The following is a 25,124-nucleotide window of genomic DNA, read 5'->3' on the forward strand; positions in this document are numbered from 1 at the left end:
ATTGATGACTGAATTAACAACATGGCCTACGTAACGTATACCAAAAGTTAAAATGTAACTGAGCCCTATATTCTTCCCCCACAATCTGAACATCCTTAACGATCATATAATTTCTCCTTTCTACTTTTTTTAAATACTAAGACCTTCCAAAAAATTTTGCTAGGTTTTATTGTAAAATAATCAAGAGAATAAACAACAAATACAGTATGAGAATACAACTCAATATGGGAAATATTAATATGGAATCTTTAAGATCAGCAATTTTATAACAAAATATATAAGGAGAAGTAGGTTAAGAATTAGGTTAATAATATAAATAAAAATATGTAAATAATTGATAGCATTTACCAACTCAAAATTTAACTTACTTGGATCATAGATTTGTCAGAGTACATTAGTTCAATTGTTCGATGGATTCTTGATATGCTTTCCTGCAAATCTAAGGATAGAAGATGTGATTTAATGATTAAATCAAGTACGTCTCCACCAGACATGAGATAGGGACTAATGGTTTTCCTCCCAATATGTTAGAGAAATAAAGAAAAATTCTTAAAACTATTCTTAAGACCATCACTATTTGGAGTCTGTATAGGATGAAATACAGCTCTCGTTACTAAAAGATATAACATGAATGTAGAATTAAAAACCAAACAAGTATGGTTCACTTGCAAAATGTGCCAAGACTATAAAAGTAAACTTGTTCAAATATATCAAGGTAAGTTCCAATAAAAATTGAATCTAGGGGTGCCTGGATGGCTCAAGTTAGTTAAACGCCTGACTCACTTTCAGCTCAAGTCATGATCCCCCAGTCGTGAGATTGAGCCCTGAGTCGGGCTCCACACTGAGCGTGCAGCCTGTTTAATATTCTCTCTCTCCCTTTGCCTTCTCCCTCTGTGCGCGTGCGCTCTCTCTCTCTCTCTCTCTCTCTCTAATAAATTAAAAAAAAAAATTGAATCTGAAGTCCCTTACATATTTATAGAAAATAGGAAAACTTTGGATTGAAATAAAATAACATTACCACATACCTTCTATACACATATATGTATTAACTGAATACAAATTTATGATCACTAATGGAAATAGTGTTGAGCCTCCCAATAACTTACTACCTCTACTTCCAGGAGAAATCCATTCTACAAAATTATTCACAGCTGTATTGCCCATAACAATTAAAAACCAGAGACAACCTAAATATCTGTTAATGAGGAAATGATAAAATTACAGTATACCCTATACTATGAAGCTGTTGCAAAGAATCAGGAAGAAACCATGAAAGACTACCAAAAAAATAATAACTTCAGAGTGGGGTAAGAGCTTTTTCTAAGATTGACAGAAAATCTAGTAACCATAAAGGAAAAGATAAGACTCTCTCCACAAACTTAAAAAAATCTACATTATAGGGTTGCCTGCGTAGCTCAGTCAGTTAAACAATCAACTCTTGATTTCAGCGCAGGTCATGATTTCATGGTTCACGGGATCAAGCCCTACATCGGGCTCTGCACTAACAGCACTGAGCCTAATTAGGATTCTCTCTCTCCCTCTCCCTCTGCCCCTCCCAACCCCACTGCTCACACATGCACACACATGTGCTTTCTCTCTCTCTCAAAGTAAACTTGAAAATGTTTAAAAAAAACTACTTTATAAAAATAAAACAAAATCAACATAAAAAAGGTCAAATGACAAAGACAAACTGAGAAAATAATACCCACAGCATACACTACAGGCAATAAGTTAATACCCATACCATTAAAGTTTCTATTAAGCAGTAAGAGAAACATAAATGGTCCAATATAAAAAATGGGTAAATGTCATAAGTGAGAAATTTATAGAAAAATAGGATTTTACTCAAAATTAAGAAAATGCAAATTAAGACACTAAAATACCATTCTTTCAACTTTCAGGCTACCACAATTTAAAAAGTTAGAAGAATGTAAGGAGGATGTTAGGCAACAGGCTCTTTCATAAGTTAGTGGGAATAAAAACTGTTTCAATGTTTTGGAGGGAAATTTTTTAAACAGTTAAAATTTAAAATTTGAAATATACACACTTTGGACCAAAATAACATTTAAAGAAATTTTATTTTCATGTTTATTTATTTTTGAGAGAAAGAGAGAGAGAATGTGAGCAGGGGAAGGGGCAGAAAGAGAGGGAGACAAAGAATCTAAAGCAGGCTGCAAGCTCTGAGCTATCAGTACAGAGCCTGACACGGGGCTCAAACCCACTACCTGTAAGATCATAACCTGAGCCAAAGTTGGAGGGTTAACCACTGAGCCACCCAGGTGCCCCTGGAAATGACACTTTTAAGAATATATCCTGCTCATGAAAGTGTGTTAATATGTATGTAGAGGGCCAGCACTATTTGCAATGAGTATCCATATAGAAATTAAATAAATTATAGCCTACTCAGATGTTGGAATATTACACAAAGTTTAAAAAATAATGCTAAAGCTAATAACAGGGATAAAAGTAAATAAATATTCCAAGGAAAATCTTACCCGATCCACAGTATTATTAAGGTCCAAAGTATTAAGTATTAGAGTCCAAAACCTCATCGTATGAATATCTCCCAAGTTCTCAAACTTAAAATGGCCAAAAGCAGACTCATCATATTCCTATCTCCCCCTCCAAAGTAGGGACCTGCTCTCCCACCAGTTTGCTCTTTTCAAAAGTACATTCCATCTATCTATTCATACCAGTTTTAGAAACTAAGAGAATCATCCCTAATTCCTCCCTCCCTCTCACCTCGTCAATGACCCACCTGTGTCAGTTTCTCTAAAAAAGTAGGTTCTATCTGTTCATTTCTTTCCTTCCTCAATGACTACCTTGATGTCAAAGCGTCCTAGCTTCCACCCCTTTGAAAGGAATCTTATAAAAACAAACACAATCTGCCAAGTCCAGCAGAAAATTATCCAATTCCTAGTACAGTGCTCAATAAATGTTTACTAATGAAATGAAGTGTAAAAAATTCCTTATATATGGCAAATACGAAGGGAAATGTTTACAGCCACTAACGCTAATTGCCAGTCAACAATCATATCCTACTTATTGTTATGTTATATTATATTAGGACTGCTCTTTACATATTGTCTATAAAGAGGCAAGTTGGGCATCTACAATCCAACAATCCAGATTGTTTAACATAATTCCAATCTTTTGGTATAAAACAGTAGCTCTTCAATTTTTCTTTTTCCATAGAAAAACAAAATTAGGATAATATTGGGTAACGGTAATGGCATATATTTTCACATGTAAGAAAAAAGTATAATAAAATCTATCATAAAATATTAACAAGACTTCATTAAAATAAAAGAAAAAGGATATTGTAACAATAGTAAAGTAGCAAAGACATAATTTCAGGATAAAGGAGAGTTCCTACCAAGAAAGGCCAGATGGCAACTTAACACCAACACATACCCACAAGCACGCGTGCACACTCCTACTCCCAACAGAGCATTGTCCTTCTTTCTAAATTTGTTACATGCCAGTTAAAACACATAACAGACAGGCACTGAGCTATTAGATCATATCTGGAAATCTGTTAGAGCATACTGAAAATTAAAATTCACACTTCTAATTCTTAAACCTAAAAAAAACTTTTTTTTTTTTTTTTACACCAATTTAACTCATTACACAAACTTTAGGGGAAGGACCTAACTGACAAATACAAAATCCAATGCTGTATGATGTTTCACCAGTGGAATTGCTGTGAATACCAGTTTGATATAAATTTAGAGCCCTAAACTAGAAAATCACACCATCTGCTATGTCATTAATCAACTAAGTAGCCCAGGGAAAATCTTTTGGTCTCTCTGAACCTGATATTAAGATCAGAAAAACAGGTAGACAGACTAGTTTATCTTATAGAAAAAAACTTCCTAAACAAAAAAAAAAAACAAAAACTTTATAATATTTACATATGAAATCCAGAAGTGATTTCCCTTCTCAATTTTAACATTATACATATCCAACTGAAGTGACAGTAACCATGCCCTGAGAAGCTTCTTACCTCTGGTGTCATTTTCTATTTCCGTCCTCCAGCGATGTAAACAGCTTTCTAGCACAGAAAGTTCTTCCTCTGTGATGTGCCTTGGTGCTGGATGCATGGGCAGATCTGGAGGTATCCGAGACTGAGTGAACGGTTTATGTATGACTGATCTCGACGAAACGGCAGCTAGTGGTGCAGGTGACGTGCTTGGCAGTTCCGCAGAAGGGGCTCCCTGTTGTTCTGTTGTGCTGTATCATTAAAGCATGAAATATTTATTATTAAACTTCCTAAATGAAGCTCTGGACAAAAATTGCGCCAAACACGCATTAAATTGGCTTATATTTTCAAACAGAAAACTCCTTTAAAAAAGAGAAATATGTGGATTAATTTAATATCCAATGATCTCAATATATGAAGAATACATTATTATAATGATGAAATTGTGGTTTTATAGAAGAAATGGTTTAATCATGTCAATAAATCTTATGTATACTGGAATTAGATAATATTTATCTGCTTACATTACAGAAAAAAACTAACTTAACGGTATTTTCATGGATAAAAGGTGGATATATATACCAAAACAACCTAAAGTACAATTCCAAACAGAAACAGATAAGATAAAAATTTCAATTCACATCCATAGAATCTACTGAAACAGTAAAATAACAAAGCACCCAGAAAATATGCAATCCTCTAAGTGACTCTAATATTTTTACAGTCTACTAAAATAAATCACAATGTGCAGTTCATAAAACCTTTTTAAAGGCATCAATTATTACTATGTAATATAGGTGAAAGAACTGGCCCTTGTATAAAGAAAACTTTTTACCTTGGTAATGTCTGTGGTACGGAACCACTAGGTGGGGAACTAGCATCAATATCATCAACAGGAGATGTACAAACAGGTTTGCTTGAAGCAAATTCCAACGCATACTGTAGAACATCTACCAAGGGGAATCGTTTGGGACCCGAACCATAGCTTAAATATCTGTTAACCATAAAATGTACAAAAGCTTTTAGCTGTATATAAAGCACATTTGGTTGTTTTCAATAATTGTTATAAAACATGATAAAAAACACTTCAGTAAATCTTTTTCAACAATGAAATTAATTTTGCTTTCAAATGAAGATGTAAAAACTAAAGATACATTTAAGAAATAACTTAAACGTTCTCTAAATTAAGGAAAACAAAGTTGATTACAACTGAATGTGTCCGTATACTGTTATAAATTTTAAACGCTGCTCTAAGTTGTAACCCAATAGGAAAATGAAAACAGACAGTTTCATATCCTGAGACTGTTTTTATTTTTAGAGCTGTCATCTGGTCTCATGACTAAGATTGTGACTAATATTATCATCCTACCTTTTACCTCTGATTGTTTTTTAATATGATTACTGATACATTTAAAAAATAAAAATTATTGAAATATATTATTTTTGTTTAAAAAGTTTTGGGCTATTAATTTGAAAATTAACACTAAAACAAGAGATACAGATTAATCTGATGTTGCAAACTGGGACGTCTCAGGCCACATTTCAGTCTGTAGACTTTGTCTGAATTACAGAACATTTCTGACTGCCCAGATTCTGGCATCTTTTGGGAAGCTCTCAAATATTCACACGTGGTATCACATGTGACACCGCCCACTGGTGCAGACAGTAGACACTCCCTCTCCACAGAGATATGACCTCTAGGCTCCTCTTGCCAACCAGCATACACATACTTGCTTCCCTTCTTTATAAAGCCTCCATGAGGCCCTAGTAGGCATCTGAGTTTGTATCTCCTATACTAAGGAGAAAAACAGTCACCATTCATTTTAATTGAAATCTCAAGAGTGATATTTAGTCTCCTACAAGCAGAAAATTTTAGATTAGTTTAACTTTGTTCTTTTGTTTGTTTGTTTTTTTAAGTAATTTCTTCATCCAACGTAGGGCTCAAACTCACGATACAGAGTTCAAGAGTCACATGCTCTACTGACTGAGCCAGCCAGGTGTCCCTTTTTTTTTTTTTTTTTTGGATTTTTTTAAAGATTAGTTTAACTTTGCATCTATTTTTCAGTACCATGAGCATTACTACTTGACAGTAAAAATACTTAATTTTAAACACTAAAATAATCTTTAATATCAACTATAAATTAGTTTCTAACAAAATTCAAAACTAAACTACTCAAGCAAAATATTAGTCCAGAATGATTACTACTAGAATTATAAGTCACCCAAAGCAAATTTAAAATGAAAGATTTCAGAGAGTCACTAAAAATATGACTTCCTATAGTTAGCTCATAACTTCTTAAAGCTGTAATACCTTTCTAGTCTTTGTTGTAATACTGTGAGGTAATCTTTTAGTCTCTTGATTTCTTCCCTCTTAATTCTTGTTATTTCTCTGTTTCTGTGCATATATCTATCGGAAAAAGAAAAATTAACAACATTACCATTTCTAAATATCATGGAAATAGACACAATATTAAGTCTAGCCAACACCACAGAAGATCCATTCATTTAAAATTTTACAATCAAGGGGTGCCTGGGTGGCTCAGTCGGTTAAGCGTCCGACTTCAGCTCAGGTCACGATCTCACGTTCCGTGAGTTCGAGCCCCGCGTCGGGCTCTGGGCTGATGGCTCAGAGCCTGGAGCCTGCTTCTGATTCTGTGTCTCCCTCTCTCTCTGCCCCTCCCCTGTTCATGCTCTGTCTCTCTCTGTCTCAAAAATAAATAAACGTTAAAAATAAAATTTTATAATCAAGTATTATACAATACAAAATAGTATTTTTTAAAATTCTGACAACTGTAATACAAATATAAATTTTTTAACTTCCTTATAACATTATTCCCAGTAACTATACTTTTCTAACTAGAAAGAGAACTCCACGTTCCTTGACAAACAGTATTCAACATATTATGCAAAAAAGTAATGATTAATTCTAAAGAAATTAAGCAAAAATTTTCTCTAAACACAATAATAATTCTTTACTTGGTTACTAAACAGTTGTAAAATTAAGTCATGCTGTATAACAAACGATACCTGTCCAGATATAAAACTTGAGGAAATTCTAATTTGTTGTGAATTTTTTCTGGTCTTCCCAATGCCTGATTAAATTCAAATCTTGATAATTCAAATGTTAACACAGGTGGTAATTTGGTAAACCAATGCTGAAAGAAAATAACAAAAAACCTTATTATAACCTTTTTGTTCTCTCCATTACAATGTTAGGCACAGAGTGTTATCACTGGCATTTTTATATGTATCATCACAATGCTGACATCACAAATACTTGACTAGATATGCAAATTAGTTAAAATTCAACTTCTTCCCAAAAGTTTTCCATACCTCTTGAAAATTCTAAGGATGGGAATAATACTCAACCAGGAAAGAAAAAAAAAAATCTTCTAACAACTCTCCTTCTTCCATGATAATTTTTTACATTAAAATTCCTAACAAAGGGCTGCCTGGGTGACTCAATAGGTTAAGTGTCCAACTCTTGATTTCAGCTCAGGTCACAATCTCGCAGTTTGTGAGACTGAGCCCCAAGTCGGGCTCTGCGCTGACAGCACAGAGCATGCTTAGGATTCTCTCTCTCCCTCTCTCTCTTTCTCTCAAAATAAATAAATACCTTAAAAACTTTTCTAACCTAAAAAAGATAGACACTGGTTAAAATTATGGTTTAATAGCTCAACTATCTGGCTTCTTCAATATTATCTCACTATTACTACCAGAAATGGTCATACACTTACTACAATTGACCACCATTCAAAACCTTTGACAAAGCAACTTGTAGGATGTAGCGCGCACACACACACACACACACACACACACACACACACAAATATATTCTTAGAGCATAAATGATCACAGTTCTCACACTAAAAACTAGAGACTGGTATTTCCCTGTTTTAAATTTAATTTTCCTACTGGAATTCTAATTTAAGAAAAAGATTACTAACAAATATGAAATTTATACTAACGGTAACTATATTTAAAATCTTTTTAAATGACTAGTGTTTAAAAAATTAAATGTCTCATTATGATGAGCCAGCCAATCCATCCACAAACTTCGGCAACTGTTTAGTTAAGCATGAAATGTAACAAAACCTCAAAAGAAAATTATTTTCATAAAAAAAGATTCAAGTTTTACACAAAGATATTTTTTTAATATTTATTTATTTATTTTGAGAGAGAGAGAGAGAGAGAGAGAGAGAGAGAGAGAGAGAGAACATGCACACAAGTGGGACAGAGGCAGGGAAAGAGAGGGAGAATCTGAAGTAGGCTCTGTTCTGTCAGCACAGAGCTTGACATGGGACTGATCCCATACCATGAGATCATGACCTGAGCCAAAAATCAAGAGTCAGCCACTGAGTTAACTGACTGAGCCACTCACTCAGGCACTCCTACATAAACATAATTTTTTTATTAAGTTTATTTATTTGAGAGAGAGGGAGAGGGAGCAAGAGCCAAGCATGGAGGGACACAGAGAGGGAGAGAGAGAGAATCCCAAGCAAGCTCTGCACTGTCAGCACAGAGCCCAACTCGGGGCTCAATCTCACAAACTGTGAGATCATGACTTGAGCTGAAACCAGGGTTGGTCACTTAACCAAGGGAACCACCCAGGTGCCCTAACTACATAAACATATTTTTAAAGAATGAATAAAAATTCATGAATCACCAAATAAAATATAAAATAACGTAACAATTATTTTTAAATACTTATTATAAAGTGTACAATGTACTACTATAAAAAGTAACTGCTACACATGGTGGTATTTTCAAGTGCCACAAAGTGCCACCATGCATGTCAATAGGCTAAGAGTACACTAATTTAAATTCAAACATCCCAAAAAGCAGGAACAATGCACATTTGGCAAACTGAATTTGACTAAGATCTTAAAAGTTGCTACTTTTCTCTAAATAAAGCTAATAAATGTAAATGGTTATTCAAAACTATTTCTCCCTCCCCAAACGCTAATTATGATTACATGAATTGCAATTTCCTGAGTTAGATTCGGTTTCTATTTAACCAAAAGCTGAAGTTGAAGAAATGTATTTTATATGGCTATTAAAACTGAAGTTGACTGGAAAGTTACAAAAGAGCTAACACCAGAAGCAACTCTTAAGTTTTAAAATCTCTAGAGCAAAGTCTGCTTATTTATTTGTTCTCACATGGCGCTGGCAAAAATTTTAGTTAATTCTAATGCAAAACTAAAGTTAGTATTTAAATTAAATCATACTACATATATATCATAAAGAAAACTTTTGATGCCTTAGGATAATATTCTCTACTCCAATTTATGATACTAAAGTAAGTAAGTAGGTTTCAAGAACTATTACTTTCATATTTTATTGCAGTATTTTAAATGTCAACCATTAAAATTAAATAGTTACATACTTTAACTCATGGAAACCTACCATGGCCAATAGAAATAAAATCACCCAAATTGGGCATATGCTTCTCTGTAGACCATGAAAAGTCCAGGAAATAACTTCCATACCTTAAGAAAGAATGTTTATAATAGTTATGTAATATGTCTCCGTTGTGACTGTTTTTACTCTAACAACAGTGACAGTTTTTTTCATATTACAAGAGTGGAAGGATTTCACTTTCTTATTCTTTTTTTTTTTTTTTTTTAAACATTTATTTATTATTGAGAGACAGACACAGAGTGTGAGCAGGGGAGGGGTAGAGAGAGGGGGAGACACAGAATTTGAAGTAGGCTCCGGGCTCTGAGCTGTCAGCACAGAGCCGGATTCAGGGCTCGAACTCACAAACTGAGATCATTATCTGAGCCAAAGTTGGTCGCCTAACCAACTGAGCCACCCAGGCGCCCCAATTCACTTTCTTATTCTAAAGCTGATGGGACAAGAAGAGACAGCCAGACATTTCCTTAATTCATCTTAGAAAATATTACGGGTTTGTCTAGCATAAGTATAGCAGTAGAGAACTAGAATTTTACATATACAACAATCAGATGTTTTTCTTTCAGAATATTATTTTTGTATTCAATAAAAAACTGTATTTACTTCTCTAATTGGCATGCCATGCTTGTGAGACACAAGTCATTTAAGGTAAAAATAAGGCTTTATTCTTTTCTGTAAACACATTTATTATTTATTATATTATATTGTATAACAACCCTACAGAAGTAACAGATTAGGGCAGTGAATAAAAAAAATACATAATCAACATGGGCAACAAAAATGCTCCTGAACTTATTATGACTATAACAAATATTTTCTAGAGAGAATGTAATAATTTTTATGAGTTCTAATAGCTGATTTTTCTATTAACATGTTTTAAATACCTTGCTTTGGTGATTTTACATGAACACAGGGAGCAGCAGACAGAAAAAGCAGACATACGGTTTCAGATTCCCACAGAACACCAGACAAAACCAGGATATAAATTAAGCATGAAAAGCAAAAACTTCCTATTCCAACTCAAAAATTAGTTTTAGTCATTGAATCAGCTTCACACATTTGCCCTTTCACTTTCTTTTTAAGTTTATTTATTTATTTTTAATTTACATCCAAGTTAGTTAGCATATAGTGCAATAATGACTTCAGGAGTAGATTCCAGTGATTCATCCCCCATGTATAACAACCGGCGCTCATCCCAACAAGTGCCCTCTTTAATGCTCCTTCCCCATTTAGCCCATCCCCCCCCCCCCACAGCCCATCTAGTACCCTCAGTTTGTTTTCTGTATTTAAGTCTCTTATGTTTTGCTTCCTCCCTGCTTTTATATTATTTTTGCTTCCCTTCCCTTATGTTCATCTGTTTCATATCTTACATTTCATATATGAGTGAAGTCCTATGATATCTGTCTTTCTCTGACTTATTTCACTTAGCATAATACCCTGTAGTTCCACCCACGTTGTTGCAATTGAAAACGGACTACAAAGTGCCTTTTCACTTTTAAAGATAAATTTCCCATACAACATTTACCTATGTCTAATATGGTACATGTAGGTGCTGTTTCCCTAATTTAGTTTCAAAGCTCCATAAAATTTCTCTTAGTACTCTGACTATAACTTAGTACAGCTTTGTTAAGGGAAATTTGGCAGTATTTACATTTTCACGAGTACGCCTGGTGACCCAAAGATCCCACTTCTGACTATCCTTCATTCCTAAATTCTCAAGGGTATTTATACATAAGCATTCTTTAAAATTATTCTTTGTCCAACTACTGTCTTACAGAAGAATTAAATCTGTTTAATTTTAGAAATACAGGCTATTTGATACTATGCCGGTTTTAAAAAGACTGGTGTAAAGCCATACACATTCACATGGAATGATGTTCATGATACACTAGTGAGTGAAAAATGCAAGTCATAGGATAGTACAATACTTATATGTGAATAGCAGTAACCAAAAGAAAATGTACAACACGCTATTTATAGAAGTGAGGTACTTACTATCTGAAATTTTTTTGCTCCAACAGGCAATCAAAAAAATCTCCGGCTTTCCAAGATAGTTTGATTCATCCATAAATTGCATACAATTTCATTAAAATTTAAAATTTATGATTTATAAAAGTATTTGTACAGTTATCTTACATATAATCATTTTTAATTTATTCAGTTGTCTCTTGATATGTCATTCCAGAAATTTAAACTCTCATAGGCCACACTGGATATTTTAACACGAGTGATTCATGAGACTAGAGGTCTTCTCTATTACAAGACTACAGCTATTTCAGCAAAGCAGATGTTTTCTGTATCACAGTAAAATCAATAATTTTTACTAAATAATAGTGTAGGAGATAAAAGGTTTTATCACCACGGACTATGCGAATTTAGAAACAAACCTAAAATGTTATTCATTGGTCTTTATAGATACTTAGGAAACAAAAGAGTTATTCTGAAAGACATAATGAAATAAAGCTATAATTTAAGCACACTATTAAAAACTTTTAAGACAGTCTACTTTAGTCAGTGATAGTCTCTTAAATCAGGCTAAATTATTATTGAAACTAATGTGTCCTGCAAATCTAGGCAACTGGTAATAGGAATCACAGGTAATTGAATTTGCTATTATTAAGACTGCTTACAAACTGCTGAATTCAGAGGAAACAAATGACTGTACCCCTTAGGTTGGATGTAAAAGCCCAGGCAGAAAATACATACTACAGTATAGGGCATTCAGGGTATGAAGCCAAAGATGGAGAACAAACTAGAGCTTTTAAAATAAATGAAATTCATATTCAATGTAAGAAAAACATTTTTAAAAGCTGTGAATATGTGAGAGAGATTATTTACCAATTAATTTCTAAATTATTTACCAATAAACCAATGTCTATTTCACTTATAGGCCAGTTTGATAGAGTAAGGAGAATGCCATCCCTCCTTTCCCTGCCCCAACCCGTCATCCTTTTATTAAACAGAAAACAGATCACATTTTGGAGCAGAGTGGGGAGGGGAATCTGCTTTCTTGTTCCATTATAGGATCCTAGGAGAGTCCCAATCTTTAGAGACTAATTTAAAGCCTAATTTAAATATTCTTAGTTGGAGGTCTATATGGGAATCAGGAGCGGAGCTCTTGGGCCCAGGTACCATATCCCTACCCGAGATTCTGATGGACAGCTCTGAAGCAGGGCTTAGGCATCTGCTGAGACTCACTAAAGTAGATGATCTATGATGTAGAGAGCAAAACTATCTCAAATATTTTCTCTCTTTTACCCCCGCTCTCTCCCCACTCTTAAAAACAAAAAGCCAAAAAAAGAGTAAATGTTATTTCTTTCTTTTTTTGTTGGGTACATAAGAGAAGAGAAGGAAATGAGGATGAAGAACAAAAAAATGATTAATCATATCTTTTTCTAAACAAAAAGCACAAATTTAGATACATGCAATTTATTTTCAAAGACACAAGAACTCAGCCCCTTTTTAGATAAACACAGAGATACCATCGCTTAATATTTATTAAGCACCTCTTCAGGGATAACGACCTCAGAAACTTTTTTGGTAACATTGAGACATTTCATTCATTCAGTCATTACATAATTCTACCTGCAGTCACTGTACTATCCACTAGGGCTATGTGGAGAATAACACATATGATGCTCTCTACCCTCCGGAATGGAGCTTACAAGTAGACAACTATCAGCAACTGCTTAATGATAAGCGATTTTGCAGCACATGATCTGTCCTTTGCCTTCTATTCTAGTAACACATACGGATGAATTTATGGATGGGTGGATGGATATACAGATGGATCTAGAGACATGAATGAAAAGACAGAGATCAGTGGAAACAAACAGGTTTATATTTTTTAAGTTATATCTCTCTTGAGAAAGCCAAGTTCTTCCATCTGCTCTTCATGCAATTACACAGTAATTTTACCAAAAAGGGAATCTAGACAAATTCCAACACTGTTTGATATTAGTAACATATGTCTATATAAAATTCCACCCTCCTATCAGTGTTTTTCTTCCTCACTTCCAGGACTAACATGCCACAGTGACTGGTACCTTCCTTAAAAATTCTAAACAGACTTAACAATGTCCTAAAAGAAGGCTTTAACAGAAAATTTTAAGCTAAATTGTTTAAGTGAGAATTTAATGTAAGATTACAGACTTGTTTGTGCAGGTTTCCCAAACGTCTAAATTACCATAATTAAATCCAAACACATAATCTGAGTATTTTCTCAAGTATTAGGCAGCTATATAATTAGAGCCTTAAATTATACTTTACAGCAGTGTAAGAAAGACCTGGGGAGAAATGAAAAATGAAGATGCTAAACTCACCTCTTGGCCTGATTTGCCTGAATTCTCTGAATGTAAGGACTCAATTTCTCCTTCAATCATAGCAGCTTCTAGGCACTCATGTAGATCTTTGAATCCATTGACCTGAAGTGGGTACTGACCAAACATTTCAGTATTTTCAAATTTTTTCCCTACGGAAGAAGGAAAAGTTAATTGTCACTCAATATGGCCTTTTAGCCACTAAAAGTAAATGTGTATGAATTACCTCCTGAACCTGAAAACCATAACTCTGATTATGTTCCACAGAGTAGTCATTGTAATTTTCTTGTTGGTTTATACATGCACATATGCACATTCACATCGAACCATAGATATTAATTACACACCTGTATATATGGAAGTAATTATATGTATGTGTGTGTAAATACATATATTCTTTCAAAAAATACTTTCTAAGGACAAGATACTGTGCTAAACACTGAGAATATGTATAGCAGTAGATGAAACAGATATATATGGTCCCTGAGCTGAGGAAACTCTCAGCCTCTTTTGGAAGAACGATATTACACATATTAATTGTACATATAATTATGAACAAAAAATTACTTATCATTATAAGTGCTATAAAAATTTGTGGTAAAACAGAGTAATGTGAGAGAGTATGAAAAGGAGAGCTAACCTAGTCGTTAGCGCTGGAGGGTAAAGCAGAGAAGACTTCCATAGCAAAATGACATTTACACTGAGACTTGAATGGTGAGTAGGAGTTAGCCAGGCCAGAGTGTCAGGGTGCTGTGGAGAATTCTTGGCTAAGGGACAACACATGCAAAGACTTCAAGGATGCAAAGAACTTGGCATATCTGAAGGCTTAAGGGGAGGACATTATTCCTTAGGGGAGCAACAGGAAGATGATAATGAAGAATCAGGTAAGGAGACAAAATCTATAAAGCTTTAGAAGCCCATGTTAAGAATTTTTTTCTCCTCAATATATTTGGAGTATAACAGAAAGTCACTGAATAGTTAAATCTAGGAATAATAGGACCAGATTTTTATCTTTGAAACATCTTTATGGCTTCTGTGTTAAATAGATGGTAGACTGTTAGAAGACTTAAAGAATCCATCTAGAAATAAAGGCAGTGTGGGATAGGGTGTTAATAGTAAAAGTGCACAAAAGCAGATGAAATTTTTATACACATATTCAGGAAGGAGTATATATGATTGATGGTGGTTCATTGGCAGGAAAGGGGACAGAAGAGTAAGAAAGGTATCAAGAATGATACTCGGATTTCTAGCATAAGCAACTCGATTGTTTATGTTCTAAAAGGGGCTCCACTAAATAAAGAGCAGGGAATTTTTTTTTTCCTTTTGTTTTAAGGCAGTAGTGGCAATCACAGTTTTAGGCCCATGGCATTTCAAGTTGAGAAGAGAGTTGGATATGAGTCTGTAACTAAAATTAATCTTCTGGTCTGAAGCTATAAATGAGAGAATTGCTGGCTACTGACAGCGGTGGATCAAGAGAGTGAATGAGACTCTGCCGAGGGAAACCAGCAGACAGGAAAAGGCAGGGGGCCTGAGCTGAGTCCCAAGGATCGCCTACCTTTAGATAAAACAGGAGGCTATAATTACAACTTCTAAGAAGTACCCGCAGAGATAGGGAAAAACAGCCAAGGGAATATGGTACCATAGAAGCCAGAGAAGTGTTTTTAAGGACTGAATAGTAAAAAAGAAAAGGAACAGGGGTGCCTGGGTGGCTCAATCGGTTAAGCATCTGACTTCAGCTCAGGTCGTGATCTCACGGTTCATGGGTTCAAGCCCCACGTCGGACTCTGTGCTGACAGCTCAGAGCCTGGAGCCTGCTTCAGATTCTGTGTCTCCATCTCTCTCTGCCCCTCCCCTGCTCATGCTCTATCTCTCAAAAATAAATAAATCTTTTAAAAAATTTTAAAAAAAGAAGAAAAGGGACAAAGAATAAATAGCATGAATAGTTGATAAGAGTTCAATAGGAGAACTAAGTGGAATCTGACAGCCTTGAACACATATTAGAAATTGATAACCTTAGAAAGTGCTCTTTTAGAAGAAGTCTGGGGCCAGATGCAAAAGTGGGATGGGTTGAATAAATGGGGACTTAGCAGGTAAAAACAAACTCCTCTCTCAACTGAATGAGATTAACTGGAAGACTATGTGAAGGGAGCTCTTTTTTGTTTACAATGGGAGTTACAAGACCACATCTAAATATTGATGAGGAAGACAGTGGAGGGAGAAGCTGAAAATACAGGAAAAAGGCAAGATAACAAAGAGGGCAAGGTCTGAGTGAAAGCATGAAGGGGTGAGATCCTGAGGACATATAAACAATAGCCTTTTCAAGTAAGACTGAATAATTCCTTATTATCTGGAAGGACAAATAAAAAGAATGTGGTATAGGCTGGGATGGATCCAGGTTGTGGAGGCTGAAACTCACATATTTGAGAAACTTGCTTTTAAGACCTAAGATAGAAAATTACAAACAAAATTAGATTTGGGACCTTAGGACCTCTGGTTAGATTTCTTAGCTTCAGGGTAAATCCATAAAACCTGAAGGAAGGTCTTTCTGAGTGAATGGAGAGACAGAGAGGTTAAATTGGAAACAGAAAAGGTAAGGAGTGCATTGGTATTAGTTGCTCAGTAGGTTGAGTGTCCGACTCTCGACTTTGGCTCAGGTCATAATCCCAGGGTCCTGGGATCGAGTCCCATGTTGGGCTCCATGCTGAGTGTGTGGAGCCTGCTTAAGATTCTCTCTTTCTCTCTTTCCCTCTACCTCTCCCCCTCTGCCACTGTGGGTGCACGTGCATTCTCTCTAAACTATTTTTTTTAAAAAACAGAAAAGATAAAAATCGTTATTGCAGAAAATGGGATAGAAGACAGTGATTTAACAAAACAAGTAAGGATGCCAGGTAGTGTCACAGGATTGGGACCAGGGACACTTAGTATCTGCTACAAATTCATGGAACATTTCTAGTTTGCCCACTGAGTGACTTTTCCCCAGTAATACTCAGGTACTTGGTGCACACAGAGAGAAAATGAACATCCCAGTGACGGTCAGAGAACAGCCAGAGAGGTAGTGGATGGGGAATGGGGGAAAGGGAGTGTTAGAGATTTCTAAGAATGATCATAATGGGCAAAGAAGTAAGTAAAGAAAAGGGCCTAGAGGAATAAAATGAAAGGGTCAATGGACTAGATGTTCTGGAAAAGTTGAGGAACTTTTGCAATGAGGGAACTTTAGAAAGCAAATGAAAATCACCTCCAATTGAGAGCCTCTGGTCTAAAAGAAAGCATTAAGAAAATATATGTAAAAGTGATAAGAGCAAGAAACCAAATCATTTTCACTGAAGCAAATACATAGGTCGTGTGGAAATGTACTAAAATCACATTTATGTAGAATAGTTTTGAAACAACTAATACCCAGTACCAGGACTTCAATACTGATTGACAAATTAATTATTTCAATAAATCACTTTTTTTTAATGTTTATTTATTTTTGAGAGAGCGTGAGTAGGGGAAAGGCAGAGAGAGAGGGAGACAAAGAATCTGAAGCAGGCTCCAGGCTCTGAGCTGTCCGCACAGAGCCCTACACAGGGCTCAAACTCACAAACTGTGAGATCATGACCTAAGCTGAAGTCAGAGGCTTAACTGACTGAGCCACCCAGGTGCCCCAATAAATCACTTTCAAGAATCAAGGTAACAGAAGTAGAAAGGGTATAAATAGTACACAGTCAACCTGATTAGAGCCACCCTACTGCTTCAAATACAGTGTTCTACTTCAAGTAAAAATCAGTAGGACAGTATGGACAATCCAAACTGGAAAATATCCCACTATTTATATAATGAATATTCAGTATTTGAGGCAACAATTTTAAAAAATGTACTGACAGTGTAACCTTTTAAACGCCTGACTGAATCCTGAGTTAATGTCTGCCTTTTTCTGAATCCCAAACTATAAAATTATGTTCAAATGAAACTTCATAGGAATCCATTACTTAAGACCCTGAAGGAAAAACAATTTTCCAAATTTTATACTTCAAGTGATTTGGGTTAACTTTCTAAAAGTTGATGTGCTGGGCCATTTTGAAAATTTGGAAAATGTTTCAAATGTTTCAAATTTTTTCAAAAATTCATGCTTTGGGATTAGTAATTATTAGCATTTGAAGTATATCTAATGAGTCCTTTCCCTTCCCTTGTTAGGAAAACCGAAGAGTAACTGGTTAGACCCAGATTTAAAGTAATAGGCATTTAAGGTAGATAGTGTAGTGTCACTCTTAAATGATTTTTTCAAAAGAGTACACTTCTTTCTTGAAAACGAGAACCTAAAGAATTTTATAATCACCCCAAAAATGCAATACCCTGATTATGCTACATTGTTAAATGCAGCTTTCAACATTCATAGACTTGAAATCCTCAAAAACAGTGATCATCATAGCAAAACCAGTATTCAACTCCAATGATCATTTTCAAAACCAAATGCCCCCTTAATCCCTGTACCCCCAAATTCACAGAATCACAGAAGCCTTCTCAGGGAAAGACTATTAGCATAACATTAACCCAGTATAAATTAGTATGTGATAACAGACCTTGTACCTTCCTCTTCATTCACTCAATTCTGTGTTTTCTGTGCAAGTGATTAGTAGTAACAATGCAACAGGAACCAGTAGACAGAATAAGTCAAATTAAAATTAAAAACCAGTCAACAAATAAGGAGTCACTATCAAGACAAGAGCTAATCGATAATAATATCCCTTCAAATGTAATAAATAAAAACGCATAACCATACCTTCAAGTACTCCCACAGCAAGGAATCTCCCATAGAACAACTCTACCATGGGGTTCTTTGGCTTCTCTTCATCCCTAAAGCATGGTATAAAACATAAATGTGGTTATAATTTTTGTATCTGTATGTAACAGAGAAAACATTAAAAGAACAATATATGCCAAGTCAGTGACATTTATTTATGTGATTATCACTGCTGCTATTTACATCACCTCGGATAAGGCACTTAAACTTAGCCTTCCATTTTTTCACATGTCAACTGAGGATAATAATAGTAATTGAACTCAAAGGGCTGTTGTAGGGTTAAAATGGCACAACATTACAAGAAGACCTACCCATGGGGGAGGGGAAGGAAAAAAAAAAAGAGGTTAGAGTGGGAGAGAGCCAAGCATAAGAGACTCTTAAAAACTGAGAACAAACTGAGGGTTGATGGGGGGTGGGAGGGAAGAGAGGGTGGGTGATGGGTATTGAGGAGGGCACCTTTTGGGATGAGCACTGGGTGTTGTATGGAAACCAATTTGACAATAAATTTCATATATTGAAAAATAAAAATAAAAAAATAAGTAAACGTTTTTTAAAAATTAAAAAAAAAAAATAAAAGTGGAGAAATCCTGAAAAAAAAAAAAACAAAAACAAAAACAAGAAGACCTGACATAGTCTATGCTCAAGGAGTACTGATCTTCTCCTTACAATTGTTCATTCTGATCTCATACATTTATTCTATGCAATACATGCTTATTTGGACTTGTTGGGAACAAAGAAAAGCCACCCTTAATCAGAGGCAATTTCTGTAAATTTTTAATATGTAATCTCCCAAATTTAAAATAGAACAGTACACAACATTCAAAGATAACAGCCTGTCACAATGAAGGAGCAAAACACTGGGTTTGACCCAAAGTAGCTAAGGAGCTACTCCATCCTTCATGTTGCAGGCACAGTCATTTGTGAATTTTCCAAATTATTTCTCAGATACATTGTTTTTTTCTTTTTCTTTTTCCCTTGAAGCAAATAGAAGTTGACAATTTTTTTAACCTTTTCTTTTTGTTTTATTCTCTGTGGTCTGAAAACAGTTTATCTTGGCATTACTACATAAAAGTGTGTGGTATCCACAACTGTGTATAAAATTTATCTTCATAAATTTTGTGTTTAAACCAGTAAAACTGATTTGCTAAAATAAAAAAAAAAAGGGTGGGGGATGGGTGAAGGACACTGTGTCTTTATAAATGTGCATCACCATTTACTCCTTAAAACAACTGGTGGGAAGGGCTTCACTTCATCCTCACAACAATCCTATGAGGTAGTATGGTAGTTGTCAGTACTTTTCACAAAGATTTCTGGCCTCAGCGCCTGGTGGCTCAGTCAGTTGAGCTGCTGACTTCAGTTCAGGTCATGATCTCACTATTTGTGAGTTCAAGCCCCATGTCAAGCTCACTGCTGTCAGCTCAGAGCCAGCTACTGATCTTCTGTCCCCCTCTCTCTGCCCCTCCCTTGCTTGTGCGCTCTCTCTCTCTCTCAAAAAAAAAAAAAAAAAAGATTTCTGACTCTCTAGTTTCAGGTACATGGTTAAGATATACTTTCCCACTCACATGTTATTTACATTAAAAAAAAATTAATGTTTATTTATTTTGAGAGAGAAAGAGAGAAGAGAGAGCACACAGAGAGAGAATCCCAAGCAGGTTCCTCACTGTCAGCTCAGAGTCCAATGGGGGCTCTCGATCTCAAGAGTTGTGAGATCACGACCTGAGCCATGAGAGTCAGATGCCTAACCAACTGAGCCACCCAGACACCCCCATTTAAAAAACTTTTAATTAAGGTAAGATACACATAACATAAAATTTACCATCTAATCATTTTTAAGTGTTTAGTCGGTAATGTTAAGTATATTCATATTGTTGTGCAACCAATCTCCAGGAGTCTTCTCATCTTGCAAAACTGAAACACAACACTCCCTGAACAACTCCACACTTTTCCCTCCCTCCCAGGCCCTGGCAACAACCATTCTTACTTTGTTCCTGAGTTTTACAACTCTTGACACGTCACATAAGTGGCATATGGTGTCTATCTTTTGTGACTGGCTTATTTCACTAAGCATCCATGTTGCAGCATGTGTCAGGATTTCCTTCTTTTTTAAGGATATTCCACTGTATGTATACCACATTTTATTTATCTATCCATTTATCTATTTATCTATTCATCATTCATCTATTATATTATCTATTCATTTGGGTAGTTTCCACCATTTGGCTATTGTGAATAATGCTGCTATGAACATGGGTGTACAATTATCTCTTTAAGACCCAGCAGTAGAATTGTTGGATCATATAATCTTTATGAGGCATAAGTGACAAAATCTAAAGCATGCAACGTGAAGATTTGATATACGTATATATTGTGAAGGTATTCCTTCCATCAAATAGTAATTCTATTTTTAATCTTTTGAGGAAGCACAATGATGTTTCCCAAGCAACTGCACCATTTCACATTCCCATTAACAGTGCACAAGGGTTCCAATTCTTTTCACATCCATGCCAACAGTTGTTATTTTCTGGGGGTTTTGATGGTAGCTATCCTAATGGGTGTAAAGCGTTCTCACTCACTTTGAACTCAAGTGGATGACATGACTTGCTCTGCCCAACAAAGCGTGAGCAGAAGTGATGTGTGGCAAAAACTTTGAGAGCCCATGTACTTTCACTGCTGTGGTGATCCCAGGAGAGGTAATGAGGCAAAGCCTCTGTCACCCCTGGGCTTGAGCAAAAGAATGGGCACAGCCCCTTGCTCACACCCAATGGACACATCTAACAATATAAGACTGTAAACTGTTGGGGTTGTTGTCACTGGACTATCTGGTAGTATAATTATCTGATAACAGGTAGTATAATTACCTCTATTGTACTAATAAAGCTATAAAGCAAGTTAAGTCACTTGCCCAAATTTACAAAATTAGTAAGTGCTCAAGCTGTGAAGTGGACTCAAATCCGACACCAAAATCAATGTATCCTCTCCCACTACATATATTTAGTCTTTGGGCATTTTAACTCTATAGGAAAAATTTACTTCATACCTTATGTATTTTACACTGTGAGAATAAAAAGGATTTAAGACTGATACGGGAAACAGGAATAATCCAAAGATTGTGTCTCTTGACATAAAAATCTATGAATCTTTAGATGTGAATATTAGCGGGAATCTCCTTCCCGTGGCCTCTTGTTTTTATGTAGGAAATCAACATTCCTGATTTTTCTCCTTATGGTCACACACGTACTCCATGAGCAATAACTTCCCAGGTTGGTGACTTGCCAGAAGAAACTGGATGTTGAGAAGCTCTACCAATTCTGAATGTACTTTCTAAATCTCTTTTCAAATCATCCTGCCTGAATTTTGTCCTACTCTCCACTAATCTGTGGTGAACACTGACCTTCCCTAAGGAGTCAGGAAGGAATCTTCTAAAAATTGTTTACCTTGTCCTTTCCAACCTCTCAGAGGTCCTATTCTTTGCCCTGCATTTACTTTTTTTAATTTTTTTTTTAACATTTATTCATTTTTGAGAGACAGAGTGTGAGTGGGGGAGGGGCAGAGAGAGAGGGAGACACAGAATCCCACGCAGGCTCCAGGCTCTGAGATGTCAGCACAGAGCCTAATGTGGGGCTCAAACTCACGAACCGCGAGATCATGACCTGAGATGAAGTTGGATACGTAGCCAACTGAGCTACCCAGGCGCCCCTCTTTGCCCTGCATTTAAACTTTATGAATCTCAGGGGTCCAGACGGTTATACCAACAGAAAAGTAAGGAACGCAAGTGAAGACCAATTAAAAAGACACAAGATTCCTATAATAAAAATGAGAGAGACCCACCACTTGCATGAAAGCAGTAGTAAAGATAGACTGACACAAATAAAGGCCAAAAGAAATCACTACAGAAAATTTGTATCAGGGACATCTTATCTTTGGGAATTAGGCTGGAACAGGAATTCAAAGGCCTAGGATAGCTAACAGAGTCACAGCTTCCCAATCTTTTTAACACCTTTGGTACATATATAATATATGCAGAGAACTCTGAGGTAAAAAGACATATTTTCTCATGGTCACAGAAATAGGATCAATATCTCCATATACCCATATCTGGCTAGCCATGCCACACCAACTGGGAAGCTCTGTTTCAATAGGGGGAGGCATTCAAAAATAGTTTTAGCTCCACAAACAGTTAAGAGCAGATAGAAAATTATGGGGAAATTAACATGGAGAACATATTTCAAATAAAAGTTAAGATTTCAGGTGAATTGGAATGGAAAAGTTCCAGCTTCTTTTAAAACAGTTGTAGAAAAAGGGGAAATAATCTGTTAGTTACTAGGTCAGAAAAGGTGACTAGAACGCAACGAAAATTAACATATAAATAAATAATAAACAAGATCTCCAAAATCAAGATAAAATGCCCCCCCCCCCCCGAAGGAATAAGGATTTAGGCACCCTTCTATGGAGACAGGTAAAAAGCAATTGGGGATGATATACTAAAGATAGGATAAACTAAATGACGTACTTTTAGAAAATCTGGATAGGTTTGAGAGGAGGAACTAGGGATTTCAGGGTAAAATTCAAAGAATTACTGACAGAACTTCAGAGACTCCGTTATCACAGACTGAGGATACAGATCCTATTCATACTCTCAGGAAACATGCCCAGTGAATTTTTGGTATTAGAACTCTAAGGAAAGATACAAGGGACATGAGCTGTACAAGACAGAAACCAGGGTGGACAACTCTCATGGATCAGGGTCTGTTAACTCTCATTATGAGGCACCTATCAAGACAATATCAAAGGAATAAATTAGAAAAAACAAATGTAAAGGCCAGAAAACAAACCCAAAGAATAGGGAAAAAAAGACACTCATCCAACAAACAGGGCTGGCTCTGCATGACATACAGGCTAAGAAGAAGGTTAAACTGTTAAAAATTCAGCCAAATCGTCCTAAAAGAAGAATAAAATACACAAGTATGTGAACTTTAGAGGCATATGCCACCCAGAAAAAAGATGCAGCAGAAAGAAATATACACAAGGTGTTGAACATTCAAAAGCTGAGGAAAGAGTGTAAGATGCTGGGACTCAGGTTTCAGATGCATCAACAGCAGATGCATTTCAGGAATCTGATGGGGAGATTTTTCCAGATGAAACTAACATGAAGAGAGAAACTAACATGAAGAGAAGAAAGAAACTAACCTAAGAGGCAGGTTTCAGAAGCCTAAGTAATTCCATACCAAAGGCCATGGGCACCACCACTGTGGCACAAAAGTAAGTCATGCAATGTACCACTTGGAGCCTTAGGAACTGAAGCTCGTAAGGAAAATGCAACTAAAACTTTGGGTGGATAGGAAAGAGGAGAACCTGAGGACCAGAGCTGTCACCATCATAAACTTCTAAACATGCCAAGAAGGAAGGAGCTTTCAATTGCCCCATTCTGAGTAAAATTTACCAAAACTAGAATTTTTTTTCTTCAAATACTATATGGGCTTAGAACTATAATTGATCTCTTCAGAGATTTCTCCCACCTCTATTTATGTTCACAACACATTGCTGTCTGCAAGCAAGTGGCCCCTCTGCAAGCAGGCATCCTGGCAGAATTAAAACCAATGATTTCCTGCTTACGACATATCCTAAATTTCTGCTACTGCCTTTGGCAACGACTTGGGTCTGGATTGCACAAAGTTCCGAGAATATTATATAGTTGAACTGAGAGCTAAAGGGTTGAAGTTTAGCTTTTGTTTCAAAATTTCAAAGGTAAGAGACCATTCAGTGTTAAACATGTGTGTCGTAATAACCCTCTGAAAGCTAAAATTCAAGCATATGAAAGTGAACGTCTGAAGGACTGAAGGATCTATACACACCCGAGTGAGAGAGCCCAGGCTACAGCTGCAGAACTCCAGTGCTATTCAGGCACAGAAATAACATGTATGTAGCATTAGGGTGAACAAACTTAGGAACTCGCAAGTGACTTTTATTTTTTGTTAGACTCCAACCACAAAGGCAAAAATAAAATCGGATTTTTAAGTATAAAACTTCTGTGGCCTTTACATTCAAAGACCAAGGGAATATAATATGGGAAATTATTTTTCTCCTGGGAAATGAAGGATGAAAGGGGAAAGTCTCTATTAAAGATTAGGGGCATTTCTTATTGGCTAACATTGTAGAAGTAGAAATTTTTTACTTTAATTTAGTTTCATTGCAGACCTGTACAATGACTTTTACTGAACAGTGAAGCTGGTTATAATTTAAAAATAAGAAAAAAAGAGAAGGGAGACAATTTTCTGCCCTGGAGTTCTGTCTTCTAGGTGTTAATTTATATACTTCATCTTGTAGGATCACATCAGAACATGTGCTGGCAAATCCTAAATGGTCCACCCATGTTTCATGAAGACACACAAAGGAACCAGTGGTTGGTATTAAGAGAGGGGCCTCACTGGAATGGGAGTAGGACTGTGCTGAAAGTGTGTAGATTTCTTAAACAACCAAAATCTTAATGGATCAACCTGATGGGCAGAAAATAAAAAGCTAGAGAATGTCGAAGAGGAACTTCATATCCTTGTCCTTGTGATTCCATGTAATAGGATTCCATTGGAAATAACACTCTTGGGATCTCTTCTCACCACTAACCCATTCC

The 25,124-nt window shown here is 35.8% G+C and overlaps 1 protein-coding gene across 8 annotated transcripts in view; it reads right to left on the minus strand.

Moving 5' to 3' along the window:
- USP25 (ubiquitin specific peptidase 25) overlaps positions 1-25,124 on the minus strand; it is a 149,722-nt gene that overhangs the window by 45,650 nt on the left and 78,948 nt on the right. For all 8 annotated transcript variants that reach the window (XM_049627976.1, XM_049627975.1, XM_049627974.1 and 5 more), the window contains 7 exons: positions 18,479-18,552; positions 13,720-13,868; positions 7,010-7,137; positions 6,294-6,389; positions 4,818-4,976; positions 4,007-4,233; positions 369-439 (listed from right to left, as the gene is read on the minus strand). In XM_049627976.1, coding sequence (XP_049483933.1) covers positions 369-439; positions 4,007-4,233; positions 4,818-4,976; positions 6,294-6,389; positions 7,010-7,137; positions 13,720-13,868; positions 18,479-18,552 — 904 coding nt within the window. The remainder of the gene's footprint in view (positions 1-368; positions 440-4,006; positions 4,234-4,817; positions 4,977-6,293; positions 6,390-7,009; positions 7,138-13,719; positions 13,869-18,478; positions 18,553-25,124) is intronic.

Source organism: Panthera uncia, chromosome C2, assembly GCF_023721935.1.
Source record: "Panthera uncia isolate 11264 chromosome C2, Puncia_PCG_1.0, whole genome shotgun sequence".
Taxonomy (NCBI): Eukaryota; Metazoa; Chordata; class Mammalia; order Carnivora; family Felidae; genus Panthera; species Panthera uncia.